General features: G+C 32.1%; 1 protein-coding gene across 1 annotated transcript; it reads right to left on the bottom strand.

The window, feature by feature from the left end:
* Positions 1–265: 265 nt before the first annotated feature.
* On the bottom strand, positions 266–13,432 carry LOC126748999 (solute carrier family 12 member 8). Its single transcript, XM_050458591.1, is given in 12 exon segments — positions 266–519; positions 1,013–1,191; positions 1,558–1,692; positions 1,752–2,045; positions 4,175–4,614; positions 4,663–4,897; positions 4,952–5,032; positions 5,034–5,098; positions 5,155–5,214; positions 5,217–5,334; positions 12,655–12,847; positions 12,911–13,432. Coding segments are annotated over 12 exon segments (1,980 nt in total). The 5' UTR covers positions 12,928–13,432; the 3' UTR covers positions 266–356.
* Between the last annotated feature and the right edge of the window lie 6,877 nt (positions 13,433–20,309).

Raw genomic sequence — 20,309 nt, 5'->3', positions numbered from 1 at the left:
CCCTAATTATTCATAGAACTGTTTTAAAACGATATTTTTGCTCTACGTTTAAATCCAACATTCACTGTAAAATGGTTAGTACCGGCTATGTATGAAAACATATTTTGCTTATGTGCTGTGACAACGTTAAATAAAAAACGATACTCCTGTGGGAATCTTAACTTTTTCAATGGTTCTAGACTTAGTAGCAAATTTGTGGAGTCGTGTTTTAATCCATACCCAAGCCAACCACAGAAAACTCTTCTATATATTGAAACTCTGTATATGAAAAATTAGTCAATATATATTTTAAATATGTAAAAGAGTAACAAAATTAATGATTAAAAAAATAAATGTTTTTTTATGTAGAAATTGCATTAGTCATCCATCTCAACCATGTGACCAGAAACTGTTGCGGACTGATGGTATCTTCTTCTATTTGAGAAGTCCTCATTGTCTTCATTTAATTGTGCGGTTGATAGATCAAGCCTAGGGTGTACTGGGGTCACTATTATCTGTTCATAATCCGCTACCCTTTTTCTAAAAAATAAGGCAAATCCAATTTTTAATGGAGACACATATAAAAATCAATTAAAAACTTTATAAAGGCAAAATTAGCAAAAAAACGCGAAGCGTAAAACATGTGGTGAGACAGACATATTCACGAAGAGATAGTGCCTAAAGACAGTATTACTTTAGTCTTAAAGTGACACTGTCAAAAAACATGGCAGGTTAACAATATTCCTGTATCTGTGTTCCTGAAAGGAAAATACAATCTCTTTATTTAACATACTGTAATATCAGCGTACTGTAACTCAAGCTTTTTGAGTCTTATAACGCTTTTTTTTTGCCGTGGTTCAGCAAAAGCAATTTAACTCGATAGAGACGCACGACGGCAATCTGGATTTTGAGGAAAGGATATGAACTATTAATACTTTATGCAAACGTAAACTGTTAGTGCCATGTATAGTTGCTTCTTCGTGATAGAACGGATTTATAAAATATTCGGAATACACTGATATATTTGACTTACCCACAGCATCTTAAAACAACATTCTTAAACCATCTCAAGAAATGAAATTCACTAGCTAAACCAGGTTTCACAGCAGGATTGGCGGTTCCAATATACAGCCATACCAAAAACACCACGCCTATACAAGCCACTGCATACACCCAACTTACTAAGAACATAATTAGAATTTTTATTAGGACCTAAAATAATTAAATAGTCAAGTTTCATAATTATGGAAGAATTATTAATATTTTAATTTGCCTTTTAGCGCAAATATTTTGGTTGCACTATATGGTAGATAATGTAATAATTTTAATTAGATTTTTTTTAAATTCCCTTATAAATTAACTTTAGGTTAACATATTTGCTCACTCTAGGCTATTGTTAACAGCTGAAGAGGATCGGTTGTTAAAAATCATGGAACCGACCTTGCTGTCAAGGGTTAACGTAATTTATATCTCTTTTTTCCAGCGATGTATTGACTCTTTATGGCAAATAAATTTCTTTTGAATTTAAATAAGATTTTTAACTACATAAAATGAAATAAATCCAATTCTAATACCTACACCGGCAAGTGAAAGCCATCTGTTACACAAATGAGAATACCAATTTTTCTGCTTTGAATGTATATGGTTCTTTGGTGCAATAGGAGTAGTCTCAGAATCTACTGGGGTAGACGGTGAATTTGAACTAGATTCACCCTTAAAAATTTTTAAAACCATTAAAATTGGCAAGTTTAAAATAAAAACCTAATTCTTACCCTCAAATTTTTATGTCTCGTACGTTCTGGAAACAACCTATCTAAATCGTCAGTTTCATAATCCACGCTAACAGTGGCTTGAACTCTTGGACGATGAAAACGTTGTTCCCTTTGATGTTGTAAATCAAAGGTTTGAGCTAACGCAAAGTACGAGTAGTCAATGCAAGCATACGTTAGTAGATACGGCATCGTTACAATAGGTGCAAGGGTGTTAATATTACCTACTAGAATAAAGGCAAACGTTACTGTTGCTACCATAGCCATAGAGTATAGAGGCACTTTATTTGGGCCACGCTAAAAAATAAAAATTTATCGTATATTCACGTTTAAAATTTTGTTAAACTTCTTAGATATAAATATTTTAAAGCTTAACGTAAAAGTTATTCATTTCCCTGCGGTCTTATATATCTTTTCTTCAATTACTGTGAAACCCAAGTCTAGGCCTCAGAAAAGTCTTATATTTTTAATAGGTTATTTTAAAAGACAAAAGATTTATTCTCACTTGAATGAGAACAAATACGACGAAAAGACCGATAGACCGGGGCCAGTTTTAAACACACTTTTTTCTCAGAATTATCTCGAGATCGCGGTACATCGGCAGCACGCCACGGCGGAGTTGCAAAGAGAGACCGTCCGACGCAGGTGTGCGTCGGCATCGATCCTCATAACAGATCAATGTCGCCGCAAAAAAGTTGCCTATTTCAATATTTAGGTTATTTTAAAATAGTGGCGTAGTATTAAGTTATATTGTGACTTAAATAGATATAATATATTTAGGTGAAACGTGGTTTGATACCCATGATGTAATTAAATAAGGTTGGGTTGATAATTCCACGAATTGTGTTTTGAATACGCCATGCTCAAGAGGCAAATGAGTCATTATACTTCCTGCCGCCAATACACAAGAATTTGTTAAACATGCCTTACTTAAGTCTGCTAAAAATGATATTTATGAAAATTAAGAACATTAATGTTCCTGATAAAATCCTATTAAAAAACGAGTAGGTAAATATAATTAAATGTTATATAACCTAAAAAATGTGTATGTTATTAGCAATATTGCCAAAAGAAATGGAAATACTGTTTTAAGATGCCTCCATATTATTGTCTATTTAATCAGATTGAATTCATTTGTAGTACATTAAAAAACATTTGCAAGTGCAACACTTCAGCAACATTAAGTGCGGTAGTTATTGAAAGCTATGGCACAATTTAAAAGTATGTATAGAAAAATTGTGTAGAACACGTAATTAAAACAGAAAACGAATATACGGTTTAATACCACCCATGCCCCAAATAATAATTCGGTCTATCAATGACAATTCTAGTTGTGAAGAGAGTCTTTTAGAATATTAAATATTGGTAAGAATATATGTAAGTGTTTTATAATAATATAATAGGTGAATTTTTAAAAACCACATTGTATTTTAAATTGAACTTAATGTCCGGAGAATGATCTCTATCTTAAAAATACTGATTATTTGGTTTCCTAACCTAAAATATTGTATAACGTTATAACCATAACCCATGTAAACTCCTTAAACCAAAAAAGAGATTTAGAATTGATAAAAATTCAATGAGATCAAAGCAGTCAAAGTTAATTTTGTTAGTAAAACTATTATAAAAAAATTTAATTGAAAATATTAAGATTATTTTATTATATTATCCAGCCACTTTATTTTAACAAAGATGACGGCGGCAGAGTTCAATATATTTTTTTGCGGTCGCTTAATATTTGGCTCCTTCAAGTAAGAATAAAAGGAAGTAAGTGAGAATAATAGATTTTTATATAACTTCCAGTGGCGTGCTGTCTATTTTGGGTTTAATTATTTAATTTTTGGTTAACAATAGTGAAATCCGGTTTTTACACATCTCGTGAGAGTATGTGACTTTTAACTTGTGTAACTTTTTTAGCTGTTTGATGAAGTGACAAATCTTTGATCTTAAGCATCCAAGCGGCCAATTAAATCTGCAAGTAAGTTAATGTCGTATTTAATTTTGCACTTTGGAACCTTGCACATGGCTCTTTGCTTAAAAGCAATAGGTTTTACATTGTTACCGCTATACTAAAAAGCAAAAATGTTAACTTTTGAGGTATCAACTCATATGAAACAATTTGTGGTTAAATTAAAATTCTTGCTGTTCACGTGAAGTGAATCATCAAAGAAAAACAAAAATCAGATTCCACATTTGCTGTAAAGTTTCAATATTGTCAAAAAATTAATCTTTAGAGACTTTTATGGCTGCCTTATCTGGTTTAGTAGTTGAATAAAAATAAAGTAAGACCTTTAGCAACATGTATTGACTGACATATAGTACTGAATATTTAGCTAAAGCATCTAAAACCATTATAAGCCACAGTATATATAAAAAAAGGGAACATAAAATACAAAGCTGTTGATAGGAAATATCTAAATCCTTACCCCCATTCCTAATATTCCAATACCAGGAATTACATTCTCCAATGCAATAGATTGCAATACCCGTGGGGTACCATACATTGCACCTAAACAACTTGACATAGAAGATACATACAATCCGGCTAAAAACAGAAATCCTATGGCAGAAACTTTAGCAGCAATCATATAATCCTGCTGCAAGAACTTTCTTTGGCATGTAGCACCCAAGAAAACAATAAAAACCAAGTACAAAAATGTCCCAAAACTAATAGCTGCCAAAGTTCCATTGGGTATATTGGTCGAAGGAGCCCTTAAATCGCCACTCATGTTAATACCGGCTAATACACCAGTTATAGTTGGAAAAAAAACGCCAAACACTGCGAACATACTATAACCATCTGTGTAGTTTGACCATAAATTTAGTTGTATATTATTGCTGCTCCACCAACCATCAAAACCTTCACCTAAAATACATTATAACTATTTTTATTAAATAACAGAATAAAACTCACTATTATCTTTGTATATAAAGCTGCCAACCATAAAATCAAGCCCAGCTAATAACAAAATTAGTAATAAAATAAACTGAAGCTTTATCACCCATTTCACTCCTGCTATATTAATGCTACTTAACAAAATAACTGCAGTTATAGCTATAATTCTAACTGCCCATGTAGAATCTCCAAATCCTATTAGCTCTGCGAGTGATTCGCCAAAACCTAATACATTAAGTGCACAACCCACAGCCTAAAAAAATAATAAAAAAAAGTATAATAGAAAATAAATATAATGATTTCTTACCTGGCCAAAGCAATATAATAATCCTAAAGAACCTCCAAATCTAGATCCAAGTACATGTCCTAATACAAAATAAACTCCCCCCACTTTCTATCCGGCATCTCTCACATATTCCTACTGCTGATAATACTGTGATTAAAGCAGTACCAACTAATAAGAAATCTATGGTTAGCATAGAATTATAACCAAAAATACCAAAATATAACCTGTTGCTAACACTATCAATACACCACTCACTACTCCAGCCTGGCTTACTATCCATCCTGACGTAGAAATACAATAACTCCAAATATATTAATTAGGCAGGAAGTAAAAACGCCATCCCAAGTACCAAACAGAACAGGCTGCGATATAAAGAAGTTTGACTTCCACCATGGAATATCCCCCTAAAGCCAGATATTTTAAAAAATTAGTATTAAATTCTATTAAGAATGTTTTTATTTGGATTATGAATGCACAGATTTGCTACTGGGTTTTTATTTGGATTTTTGGAATTTTATAGTTACAAACTGCAGGCTGTCAAATCACACCAAAGTAAAAATGCTTTATTAGGGCAAAGGATGGAATTGGCTTGAATTTACAAAGCAAACCGATTTATAAAAAGAAACAATAACATACAAACTAGAATGCAATAATCTACAAACCTGAAATTTAAAATAAAAAAATTAATTAATTTGAAACTATAGTTGATTACTGATAAAAAGTTGGGGGAAAAATACTTATTATTTTTCATTTTTTATTATATTTGGTTTTGAGTTATAATTTTGTTATAAAATTTATTAGAGTCCTCATTTCCTCTCCATGCTTGCTGCCATCTATTTCATTAAATTATAGTCGCAGTTACTAACAAAATTTGATATTCATGGAAAAAAACTACACCTTAATTAAAGAATGAGTGGCTTAATTTGAATGTACATATTCAATAAAGTATATAGCATTTCTTAAATTTTGGTTATTTACTGAAAAAATAATATTAAAAAAAAATTTATAATATACTAGGGGTAATGTAATGTATCATGTTCATACACTGGTCCCATTTTATTCCACCTTTTTATAAATGATATATGCACCGTCATATACTACTCTAGTTTTTTATTGTTTGCCCACAATATTAAAATCTATAAAGTTGTAAAATCCTCATTTGATGTCCAATTCTTGAAGAAGAATCTGGATGGTATTAGATTGTGGTCAGTGGATAATGATTTGGAAGTTAACGTTAAAAAGTATTTAAGCATTTTATTAGATCGTTCCTCAAATTTATCTAGGAATCACTTCCCTGCATTAACGATATTATTGTCCTAGAGTCTCTCATTGACGTGATGGACTCACATAATATATTGTCATTTGTACCACATTATAATGAAATTGCTATTAATGGTATGCATAATCTTGATTCGATCTAAACTTCAATACCTCAGTAGCGTGGACACCCTTCTATGATTTCCATATGAAAACTATTAAAGTTGTGCAAAAAGCATTTCTGTATGGCTTAGCTTTCAAGGCAAATATTAATATATATAACAACTTTCATATTAACTACAGTATAATTAAAGCAAGATTTAATATTGTGTCTTCGAGAAAGAAGACTAGTATCTGATTTATTATTTTACAAAATATTAAATCATATTTATGATTTTGGCTGTTATTCTGTTAGTTTATTGACTCTTATGATTCTGAGAAATGATATTTTTTTCTTTTTTCTTCATTAGTATATAATTATTATAAACAAATATGAAAAAAATTAAAAATTTAAATTAAAAAAGTCAATAAATTCAAATCTAACTACTAATGAAAATCTGTCTGGAAGAACTTTCAAGAGCAGAATGATCATATTACTAGCTTAAAACTCCATTTAGTTGACTTTAAATGTATGGTCACAGATAAAAAAAAATTACACTTAAAAAATAGAAGAGCAACAGAAAGAGATAAACATAAACAAGTACCTAGTAAAAATATTCTTCAATATTAAATGATCACGTGAAAGTATCTCCTATAGTCAGTCAACTATTTTAATAAGTTAAATATATGTAGTTCGTTTTTTGTCTATTCCAAAATCATGTCTAATTAAGTTGCAAAAACAATACAAAATGAATAAATATTATATGCATGTGCTTATTAAAAAACTTAATTGTTTGACTTAGGTTTCTTTTGTGTAAACCTGTCAATCAAAAGTAGCATATTTATTTTAGTTTAGTACCTATGAAGCAAATTACAGTGTTTGTATTTATTGTAATCTGGGGTAATTCATTTAATTAATGATTCATGTGTATATGTAGATTTTTCCCAATGGTTAGCTTAAACTATAATATGAATTATTTTTATTAATCACCATTTTTTAAATTCTTGAAATCAAAAGATTGTATCAATTAATTCTTATGGAATCATCCCACATAAAGGTTTTTCATTATTAGCATTTTTATATTTCTATCTAAATTCTAAATTCCCTGAAAATCTGTGGATACACTGTAATGTATTTTGCTTCACTCAACTCTCCTAATAAACTTTCTAAGTTGGATTAGATAAATGTCAGGTCTCAGGTAATTGCCCATTTTGGTGTATCAGGGGATTTAATTTTTTAAATGAAAATTAATATAATGGGAGTTACTGAAGCTGGGCTTAGCAACACAATATCTACAAGCTTTTGCAAATTAATGAATTAAGTTTAAGGCATCGAGACGGGGAGATAAGAGGTGGTGGTTGCATTTTTCTTTTACAACACATTATTCCCTGCTGCCCTTTAAGAGAACAATACAGTGGATTAAAATTAACTATCTAAGCGAAGCATTGCACTAAAAATGGTATGCAAACTCCTAAATTTTAATTATCTCAATTATTTTCATGGGCTTTTAATTTTATTTTCTTAAATTATCTCTAAGGCTAATGAAATTATTTACGTGCGAAATTTTTATAATTAATTTATTAATAAGTGCTGATTTAAATTTTTTGATCTAAATTGTGAACTTATAAATCTTACCTCTAAATATTAAAAGGCTTTAACCGAAATTAGGAAGTTAAAGTTAACGAAGATACTATGACCAGTAACTTAATGATTTAAATAGACTAAAAACCAGTTTACTTATAAGTGTTAAATGACTTACCGCGGAAAACGAATCCTGTGTAAAAGATTTGAAAGAGACTAACGTGAAATTGATGCAGCTTAGGGAAATAGATAATAGGCAATTCAATCCAATAGCATAGAATTGGCGATTTAAGACTTCGAGAGGTATAGCTCTGCATCTGTTATAAGGAGAACACTAATGGTTCGAGATACTAATTTGAAAGATTTTGCATACCTGCTAAAAAGTATGCGTGGATTTAAAATAGATTTGAACTGCCAACGACTTCATAAACATTTATTTGAAAACATTGTATCGATTGTCGCTTAGCATTCAAAGAATTTTACAAAGAGCAACTTTGTTATTATCTACTGTGGATCAGCAACTGTCATAAAGGGTAAATCGGTGATGCGCAAAATATACAAGCTCTTCTGGATTTTCGTCAAGATACAAACCTTGGAAGTAGTAATTAGCTCGATCTACCACTAAGATAAACTTGTACTAGTTTCATAAGGCAGCAAAATTAAGTTTTAAACTCATTTATAACAGGAATCCTAGACCTTAAATTTTTCCTAACATAACAAAAAAGAACAGAATTTTTGGATACCACGGATATACAAAAGATTATTTTTAATATGTGTGAAACAATTAATGAGACACTCTTATCCGCTAGTGTGTTAAGCATGCAATCTGCCAAATCTGGCAACGGGCTTTTTTCACTGGTCTTCAGATCAAATACAAGGATAATATTAATGAATCAAGTAATACCGTCGCAAAAAATACATTGGTATTTTACTATCAAAATGTTCAAGGTCTTCGTACCTAAATTCTAGAGAGTGTCATTAGACTTGACCTAATAGCAGTATTTCGGGCGGTGAGCTATTTGATACGCAGAAGTACTTGGTATTTAGAAGGGATAGAAAGTATGACTACTCATCTACAATTTTAGAGGGCAGTTTTACAAATGCTCAAAGAATTAAGGACTTGGTCATGAAGGAAAAATGGCAGATCTTTGCAGTAACTGAGACATGGCTGCCTTCAGACACTCCTGATCACCTTATAAGCATTGATGATTACAAGTTATTTTGAAAAGATATATATGAAAGATTAATAAATTACATCAAAAAAGAAAACTTACTTTCTGATTTTCAAGACGGATTTAGAAAAAATAGGATCAACTGTTAGGGCAGTATATATCAAGATTTGCATACAATTTTAAACACCCAGCCCTTTTCACTGAATAAGGGTCGGAAAACAGTGGCTTTGTATCTTGACCTGTCCTAAGCATTTGACAGTGTCCACCATATTTTGCTGCTGAAGAAATTGAAAAGGTATGGAGTGCGAGGGGTGTCTCTACGGCTTCTTCAATCATATGTGACTGGGCACAAACAGTATGTAGTTGATGCCGGCCAGGAACCGCGTATGAGAATAGTTTGCCGTGGGGTACCACAGGGGTACACTCTACTTTCCATTATCTATTCCCATTAAAGGTAGTGGTTACTATGTTTGCAGATGGCATGGAAAACACATTGACCAACTGAAAATGTTTCTGGATGCTGACTTGCTTATCATTAGGGTATGGTGCAATGCAAATCGACTTTGTTTTAATACGTCGGAAACAAATCTGTTAAGTTTCAAATGTTCAATGGATTCTGTCACTATTAATGAGGAGCCGATTTTAACTCCACAGTGTTGCAGGTTTTTGGGATTGACAATTGATTGCAGACTCAAATTCCAGGAACACATAATTAAAGTGTGCAGAAGGGTGTCATCAGGTTGCTATGCCCTTAGAATAATTTCTAAGAACTTAAACGTTTACATTGCAAAAAATGCTTATCATGCCCTTGTGGAGTCACATGTTCGCTATGGGATTTGTTTCTGGGGATCATATGCCCACTATCTCTTTAGTAAAGTATTTTTTTCTGCAAAAAAGTGCAATTAGGGTGAGGCATGTGGAGTGAGGTGTTGTGTATCTTCGATCGTGAGGTGTCGGTATCTTTTTGTGCAGAATAGAATCTTGACCCTTTGTTGCTTATATATGCTTGAAACAATAACTAAGGTATTCAAAAAGCACCAGCAGGAAATTATAGGAGGCAATTCGTTTGGAACTCGTTTTACATACACCCTTCAATTGCCCATTCCACATTCAGAGCAAGCGAGACGTTGTTTTACTTACATGGGTAAAAAATCAGCTTCCTCTTCGTATAGGAAAACTTAATAAAAAACTCTTATATTAGAAAAACCATTTAAAAAGATTGTTAGTTACTAGGCCATATTATACATTAGACGAGTTTTTTAATGATGTTTTGTCCTGATTACCAAATATGTATGTGATTTGAAAAAAAAATTATTGTAACTCTATTTGCTTCCTGATATCTATTAGTCCTAAGTTTTACTGACTTAGATCAAATAATGATTTGCCAATAATTCTGTTTGGGACAATAAAGCTATTTTTAAATTTGAATTATATAAATAAACTCCCAGACATTGTGAATGATGCTGTTTAATTTGCCGATGACGTAAATCTGACTTTTTCAGCAGACAATGATGAAGTTATAACCCTTAAAATTTTCAGCACCCTCTGCTTGAAAACTTTCACCATTGCTTGAAAATTGGTTTATCAACAATAATTTATTACTCAATATTGATAAATCTTAATTGATAAAATTTAATTACAAAAAAAATTAGCTGTCAATAGAGTTCACAAAGGCAATAGCCTTATATAAACAAAATAACAAAATTTAAAATAAATATTCTAAATATCTAACATAAGTTACAATTATTATCTAAAAGTAAAATTATAAAAAACATTTAATCTGCAACCAGTGGTAAACTGGTTGCAGATTTAGCAGATTTAGAGAAGCTTTAATTGGACTGTAGATTCAATGTTCTAATATCAGCAGGTAGCATTCTACAAGCCCTGATGGCCATATAATAAGAACTCTGTCCATAGTAAGCTGAATTATGCAATGGAATACGGAGATCTCTTTTATGTCGTGTAATCATAGTCACATCCTCAGTGTACATTGCCCTATACTTAACAAACAAATGATTGTTTTTTCATGAAAAACACCAAGGAAGAGAAGTATAAGGAGGGAAGGGTGAGTATTTTTAGTTTGCTGAAGTAAGGTCTACAGGAAGTTCTGTAGGTCAGGCCCAATAAACAATGAATGATACGCTTTTGCATTCTAAATATATCTAGAGCTCCTCTTGCTGATCCCTAGAAATAGATACCATATTGTAAGATTGACTGTACCTGTCCAAAATAAAATAGGCGAAGAGACCTCAGACACTACATCCCTTAATCTTCTAATCAATCTGCACAAGCTAGCTAATCTTAAAGGTTAAGGTTATAAAATATGTTTCTCCCAATTTAAATTGGGGTCAATGTGTTTTACTAAGAATTTAATACTATTGGCTACAGGGATTGACTGCCCATCAGACCACACAAGAAGAAATTCTGAGACAACAATGGCCTTTGAAAAATTAATCAACCCCATTTTACTAGAGTTCAAAGACAACTTACTGACCAGACACCAGGTCCTCATGTGCTCCACTGTGGTTGAGCAGCATATCTTATATAATGTATTTTTAATTCTTTTATGTTAGGTAAATACTTACTATATTTACTACAATTACAAGTTTCAAGCTAATGTCCTACAACCTATTTTTGAGTTTTTTTATATATATTTAGTTGCATGATCTATTATTATTATGACAACTGGGTATATCTGTAATTTTTAGGGCAAACATTTTTGATTGATAAATATTAAAAAATGTAAGGTTATCTCATTTCATCATAAAAAAGTTCCCTATAAATATAAATATAACTATGTACCTATTAAATGAGTGTGCCTTGAAATATGTTGATTTAGGTGTAATTTTTCACCAGCAATTGACTTGTAAAGCCCATATTGACAACCTTACAATAACATTGTAATGATATAAGTTTGTACGGTTTTAGAATATAATTATATCATATGGTCTCCAATTACAATTTCACTTTGACTGTATAGAAAAAGTTCAGAACAAGTTCTGCAAATTTTTACTTTATAAAAATAGGTTCCTACATGAAACAGTCACTTATAAGGATCAGCTAATTGGTCTGCAAAGATTGGAAAGACAAGGAAAAAATACATCAATTTATGTTCTCTTTAAATTGTTTAATGGTGAAATCTACAGCTCTGTCTTTTTAAGTAGAGTTTCATTCATGAATTCTCTTTCACGAATAGAGTCACCAGACCAAATATGGGTTTAGAGGAATAACAGACCAACTAGTTTAATTCTATAATATGAACTTTGGTAATTGTGACTTGTTTATTGCAGTCTTACTAGTTTTAATAAAGATTTTATAGTCCAATAATAAACATGTGGTACTGCTCTGTTTTTTTTTTTTATGTTTGGTGTGTGGGTGTTTTTGTTAGGATCTGTACATTTAATCATACAATGTCTTGTAAGTAATAACTCCACAAAAAATACTAAAATATTCTTCATTCCAATTAATTACATTTACAATTTCAATCTCATCTACTTTTTCTTCAAAAATATCTATTTAAGTGTATCATCTTATTATGTAAAACATTAAACTACTTTATTGTTATAAAATGTTTTATAGAGATAAAACAAATTTTTACAAATAAATATTCTTACTTGCTCTTCTGCAAATAATTCATTTGCACCTGATGCCTGATGTCCACCTGCGGCATAATGCCCATCTGTCGATAAATCTACAAATCCACTAGTATTTGCTCTCACTCTTTGTGCAGTTTCATTACCAAGTCCATATTTGGACCAGTCTATATCCCTATTTTTAGTATCTCCTCTACTGTTTCCTTCCATTGTCCTAAAAAGGGCAATATGTTGACAACATGATGAAATTTCGATTATTTATTTGTGTTTGCCATACCCTGACATATAAACCATCCAACTGATACATGTAATATAATTTGTTTAAATAAAATATGTTTTACCATCTCATCTTGATAAATTTATCTTTAAAATTCTTAGTTTTAAAAATGAAAAATTTGGTTGTATATGATTCGTCAACAAAATCTACCTGTTACCAAATTATCTCAAATCATATCATATATCATATTTGTATGACACATTTAGTCGATAGAAATAGGCAAAACCTTCGAAGATTGTTCCTACATTGCCGTCATCCTCATACCAAAAATATAATCACAGAAAATAAACAATAAATAATTTATTGCTTGACATTTGACAGTTTTGACACATAAACTACCAACAAACGTCAAAAAAAAAACAAAAAAGGTGGGTTTTCAGTCATCCCATGTTTCTATTGGTTAAAATAGATCTGCTCCTCAACAAGGCTAAAGACCTATAAAATAACATATAACACGAAAATATAGATCATAATTATGTCAACGCTTCATTTAGAGATCGCAGGCGCAGCATAAAACTATGTAATAGTGCGTCTGAATACTACATCACACGATTTAAAAGCAGAAAAAAACCTCCACTATTAGCTGTCATCCGTTACCTAGTAGGGGCGATGGCACGTTGTAAATCGACTGCTGCGCATGCCCAGTTTCACCTCATTTAGGTTAACGCTCTACGTGATACGAAGGCATACGAATCTTCACGGACGATAACTTAGCTGCGATTACTAGCGAACAGCAGCGATTTTTGAATCAGCTGTTTGATTGCCATTTTTTTGCTTAGTTTTCATCTGTATGCCTAAATAAACCTTTCGTTCTGAAATAAATCTCAAAGGAGAGCATCATCTACTAGTACATCATCGTCGCTGAAAACTGAATCATAAATAGCGGATACATTGAGAATTTCGCCCATAATTAATTAGAACGCCTGTTGTAGCATCAACAAAAATTAAAAAATTAAAGTTCTGAGTTTTGTTTATTTGCATTCATATCAAAGTTTGACAGCAAAGTTTTTACATGTTTTTCACATCGAGTAAGAAGAATTAAAAAAGAATCAGATCAGATCAGAATTCCAATCATACTCGGAGAAAGAAGCCATGCTTCAACATATTACACAAGCCGGCTACTGGTTGCAGAACAAGATCATATGGATATCTCTCGGACTGACAGTTCTGTCGGGAGGGGAGACCTTTCTTCGAGACAGTCTCTGTGGCGTTTTTGCCGATTATTAAGGTGGTAATTAAAATACTCGATGAACTTAAATAGTCATGTCTGATTTATTTATACACATACACTACGAAATACAATCACTTACGCCTACTAAATATTTAAATATGGGAATGAGCTTTAAACAATTGTATATAATAATATTGAACAACTGATTAAAAAAAAGTATGTTAGGCCTCTGTGTCTTATTTTTACCTTTTGTACCCTGGGAATCACGGATATCAAAATATAATATTGTGCCTGGAAATACTCCCTCATCATATTTTTAAGACCCATAGATCATATTTTTTTTTATTTTTAATGCAAAAAGAGGCTCGCGTTCATTACCTATTAACAAACTTACAAATCGTGAGCAAATTCTAGGTATTCCTCTATTTTTTTCCAAAATAGTTAATGCCGCCTCCTTTAAAAGCCTAAATTATCTGGAAAAAGTGAGTTCGTCCAAATCCTAGAAATAATTTGACATTTAGTAAATTTGTTTAGGAATTTAATTTTAATTATTTTTTGAGTTTCAATAAATTATTTCGAGTACATCTAAGTCATACTCTAGAAATACTTCCTTCTTAATTTCAAGATCCATAATAATATTGATGGTGAACTTCTTACAACACAATTAATACATATCCATTTGAAAGGAACAACAAATTTAGCGATTAACTGAGACTAAACTATTAATATCGGGAGATTAAATTTAAGTATTAGTTAGGCCATTTAACGAAGGTTTAAATAACGGTGCAGGCGGAGGTTTTAGACTGCTAAACACGATCACTTACTTTGTTTATATACTTATTTTTACTTTGTTTATACTTATTTTGTTTATATTAATTTTTATTTACACTGTATTTACTATTTATGTCTGATTTAAATATCGCTCCAATATTCTGAACTGAACTTGCCTCCAACTGGCTTCACAGCGGCGACGCGGCTCTATTATCTCTCTATTATTATATAAGTTCGGCGGTTGAAAAATTTCGAATATGATTTTTGCGTAATGTGTAAGAAGGAGACGGAGTAAAGCGAGAACAAACTTGGCTGCACCCTGGGCGGCTATCGCGTCGTCGTTGCGCTTATCAGTCCGGTTAAAGTTCGGTTGCAATTCCTCGCATATGTACGTGTTAGGCGATCATGTTTACAATTTATTTTAACCTTTGGTATGAAGACGGATATAGTAATAAAATAAAAATAGTTTTCACTGTTGATCAAAAGATTAATATCATTAAATGGAATTGTCATGCGGATAGTGCAGAAGAAGTTGTCGGCCGTTTTATATTTGCATATCCTGATCAGCAAGTCCCTACTGCTAAAACAATTTATAATATCTAGCATAAGTTTGAGCAGTCGGGATGTGTAAATCGGTGTGCAAAATGTTCTAGGGGCGATCAGGAACCTCGTCACCTGACGCTAGGATTGAAAAGGAGGTCAAGGTGTGTGCTTTTGTGGAAGTAAGTGAACCTTGTTCTAGCTCCCAAATTTCTGAAGAACTTGATATTCCAAATCGTACAGTGCGTGATATTTTGAAAAGAAATAAGTACAAAGTCTATAAAATTAAAAACACTCAAGAAATTTTTCCAGGAGATCAAATAAAACGCTTGGAGTTTTGTGAAACCTTAAGAGAAAAAATTGATCAAAATAACGACTTCACAAGTAATATTTAATTTACAGACGAGTCATCTTTTTCTCTTCTAGGTCGACATAATTCTTCAGTCGTGAGATATTGGTCTCATTGTGATATTGGGAAAATCTACATTTGAGTGTACCATTACGAACTCAATACCCGCAAAAGGTAAATGTTTGGGCTGGTATTTTAGCCAATCACATTGGAGGGCCTTTTTTTATTGATGGTACCTTAAACTCTGAGAGATATTTACTTTTATTGCAACAAAATATTATACCCGCTGTACGAAACTTGGATGTTAATTTTGAGGAAATTTGGTTTCAACAAGACGGATGTCCCGCTCACAACGCTAGATAAGTGCAGGACTATTTAAGAAACACTTTTCCTGAACGGCTTATTTCCACAAAAGGTACCATACCATGGCCTCCGCAATCTCGAGATCTGACGCCTTGCGACTACTTCTTATGGGGCTATTTGACGGAAATTCTTTACCAACACCGACATGAAAGAGCCGTTAATTTGGACGAATTGCGACTTAGAATTATTAATATTTCTAGGCCCATTACACCTGAAATGTTAGCCAATGTACGTAGAGAATTTTACGACAGGTTGGGATACTGTGAAACCCAACAAGGAGGTGTATTTGAATACCTTATTAAATAATCCATTTAATTAGAATTATTATTTTGTTTAATTTGAGTTATTTTTTATTTTATTTTAGAATATTGTATTTAGTTTTCACCAAAGGTTTTTAAGATTTGAGCATATTAAAGTTGTTTTTTTGACTTGCGATTATAAGCACGTTGAAAAACAACATAAATTTTTATCTTTCGTGTGCGCGTAAAATTCCAATACTTGATTCGAGGCTAACCTACCCATCTCCAAGTGCTTGCTAAACATCACTGCGAGCAAGCCGAAATTAAATTCACATTGCGAGCGGTACGAAGAATCGGCGTCGCTATCGGTGGGAGGTTACCGATGCAGTCGCTTTCTGTCTACTCTCTATCTATTAGGTCTAATACATTAAAACTCAATCCGTAAGATTCAACTCGCCAAACGTGTATATATCATAGAATTATAATCTTAGAACATTGAAAGGCCTTTCAATGTTCTAAGATTATAATAAAGTTAAATGTGCATAGAACACCGCGCATCCAATTTTAGGCGGATACATAGGGGGCCGCCATTTGTATGGTCTTCCCCTTCTGGTACAGCTGATCAGCTGTTTTTGGCAATTAATTTTCTATGTTGTTTGTTTTGATTTAGAGCAGTTGAGGTTGTTTATTTTGTTCTTTCTGTTTACAAATCTAAATTTCAATATATTTTTTTTGTATTGGGTGCATGTTAGTTTTTTTTTTAATATTTTAAAAAAAATTTATGTGACAGAAAAAACACATGCAATACAACTACATTCTCGCGAAAGAAGATCATACTAGTGCTGGGCGATGGTTTTTCAAACATCGATCTTCTTGATACATATGGCCATACAAATGGCGGCCATGGTCATTAGACAATCGGCGCAAGTCTTCATTCTACCCTTTCTCTATTTCTATGTTATATACACTCTCGGATTAGCTAACCTTTCACGCGTCTCCAGAGATGTCGTGTGGTGTGCCCACTTGTGTTTCGTGGCATTGCTTATATCTTTACATATGTAAATCTGGGCTTTAGGAATAGCTACATAACTAGATCACAGACCTCAAACCTGGCTAAGATGTAAACATGTCGCCCATTGTTTCTCAGGTTCCTCTCAAGGCAAAAGAGGAATGGGTTTAAAACGATAGAAACAATTAAACCAAATCTATTTATGACTGCTTTAGCAAGAATAAGCCTATACAAGTTAAAGAATCGATTAGGCATAGAGAGGTGCTTAAATGCGAAATATGGCAACGCGCACGCATGTATTCGTGTGCTTTGCTACACTCTGCTTCTTCAGTACGACTGTAAGACGTGAGTAAGCGTCTGACTTCACTGAATTTCGCAAAATATTAAGCGAATTTTTAGGCATTTCTAGAATATTTTTTTTGATGCTTTACATGTATCAGTGTAGAACCCATATGAAAATTTTAAAATGTTTATTATACTGTGTATTAAATAATGACAATTAAAGGGTTATTCTAATAAAAATAAAATATGCATATGCTCTTATAAAAGTATTAAAAAAAAAAGAAAAGCATAATATAAAAATAACATTTAAACTCTTAAAAATAAACTTAACAAAAAGTATTTCTTTAAATTAAAGACTCAAACAGACCTCTTTCTTTAGATCAACGTAAGTTAAACTATCATAAAAGCCATTTTGTACTTCCAAAAGAATTTCTGGTGAACCGGAATTAACACATTTAACAATTTTCCGTCGCAACTCCTCTAAGTTTGTTGGCTACTATGTTCGTATTTCTTCTTAAGATATCCCCAAAAATAAAAGCCATTTGGGGACAAGCCTAGAGATCTAGGAGGCCATTTAATATCGCTCGTTAAGAAAAATATCTGTAAAAAATTCTTTTACCATAACCGCATTATGAGCAGGGTAGTCGTCTTGTTGAAAATAGACTAATCCCAAATCTAAATGAGAAAGAATTTGAATGGCAGGAAGAACTTGGTTTTGAACCAACTTAAGGTATTTTTGGTCGTTTAAAATACCATCAATAAAGAATGGCCCTAAAATATGGTCCCCCAAAATATCAGCCAAATTAGGTGTAAATAACAGCAAACTTGAGAAATTGCGAGATAAAAATTTTCTTTAAAACGGTGCTTAATTTTTTATATTTGAGCTACGGATTGTCAAGAAATTGAGTTTAAATTTATTGATTAGTACCTACGTGTTATCTTATTAATTGTTAAAAATATCCGCCATTCACCTCCATATAATAGTACAGTAACTATTGAAAGTTAACTGGACATTGTAAAAAATAATGGGTTTAATTTTAAAATGTCTAACATCAAAAGACAGCAGTAGTGATTTTTGCCTTAATTTGTAGATTTTTCATTTCTTTGCAGTCGCTTTACCTTTTCGATCAGATTTCTCGGAATTACTCCTGTTGTTGATACAATGATCACAGTCTGCACTTCTCTCATTTCCTATTTCCTTTGAACCTCCAAGCTCTTATATTTAAAAATATTTTCATTCTATTTCACTATTAAGTTGTTGTTGTTGTCGTCGATCTGGCTAGCAATAACAATAAGAATGGCTTTCCTTGAAACTTCATCTAGAGGAAAAACATTTTAAACATTTTACTATTTTTTTTCAGATCTAGAGTAATAATTCGGGTAATGTAACTTCTAACTACTAATTTAACTGTAATTTCAACTAGGTACTAATGAAAAATGGGAACATTTTTATTAACATAAGCATTTTTAGCAGTGGAAATAAATAGTGAGTTGCTATAATCTCTATCGCTAATAAGGTTCGAGATATTTTTATCATTGGTGGTACTTATGACTAGGATTTACCTGTTTTTTTGTTGTTGTTAAAACTTCCGTATTATTGTCACACGTAAAATAATTCCATATCACCAATGTTATATTTTATGTACGGTGCGGCTCTTAATTGTCCTCCCCCCTCTTATCTTTTGAATGCATTTATATAAAAACATGAAATTTGGCACACATCATCACATCATTAGCAACCTAAATGCTACTTTTTGGTCTCTAGACCATCTTGCCAAAAATAAAATTAAATAGAATGGGGAGTCATGCAATACATCGTTTGAAAGCTCCCACTGAATGGTTTATGGTCGTAGAATATTAAGTCATTACTTTTACGCGAAGCAAAATGGCAGCCTTTCAAAATCTTATTTTTACACATCTCGTGAGAGTTTATTTTCTTTACTTTTCTATTCAGGTGTAATTTGTTTGTAGGTGTGTTGTTGTTTGTAGAGTTTGTATTTTGTCAATGCCACATTATTATCATAAAACTTACTATTCTACAGAAAAACTTATTTGGTTTACCAATACCTTTAAAAGCGAGTAATACCAAAAAGAAAGAATATTTTTGCTATTTCGTTCAGTGCAATTTTATTTATACCTTGATTTAATTAATCGTCCAGTATGTCAAAAGTATATTCGCGAGCTTATTCAGAAATTTACGGAGACGGGTAGTGTTGCCAGTAGGAAGAATCCAGGGCGTCCCAGCTATCCAGAAGAAAAACGGGCGAATATTATAGCAGCTATGGTAAGAGATCCACAATAGTCTACTTCCACAGTTGGTGATACATATGATGTATCTTCTGCTACTGTGAAAAGGGTACTTAAAACACATGAATTTTTATCCGTATAAAATTTAAATGGTTCATCAATTGACAAAAGATGATCCTGATCGACGTATGGAATTCTGCGAACTAATAACCGAGAGAGTAGGACGCCACCCTGCTTATGTGAAGAACAAATGTTGTTTCAGTGATGAATGTACTTTTTTTTTTGAATCGTAATGTTCATATTGATATTGCCACTTTCCAAAATGTTCGTGAAGAGTTCTCCACTAGACTACTTTATTGTCTTGAAGTTAATGTTGCACATGTTCAACATCTTTTGTAGTAAAATTACATTTACAAAACAGTTACATT

The sequence above is a fragment of the Anthonomus grandis genome, chromosome 22 (genome assembly GCF_022605725.1).
Source record: "Anthonomus grandis grandis chromosome 22, icAntGran1.3, whole genome shotgun sequence".
Classification (NCBI taxonomy): Eukaryota; Metazoa; Arthropoda; class Insecta; order Coleoptera; family Curculionidae; genus Anthonomus; species Anthonomus grandis.
The sequence above is the reverse complement of the archived record's forward strand: the minus strand, read 5'-3'. Positions and strand labels throughout refer to the sequence as shown.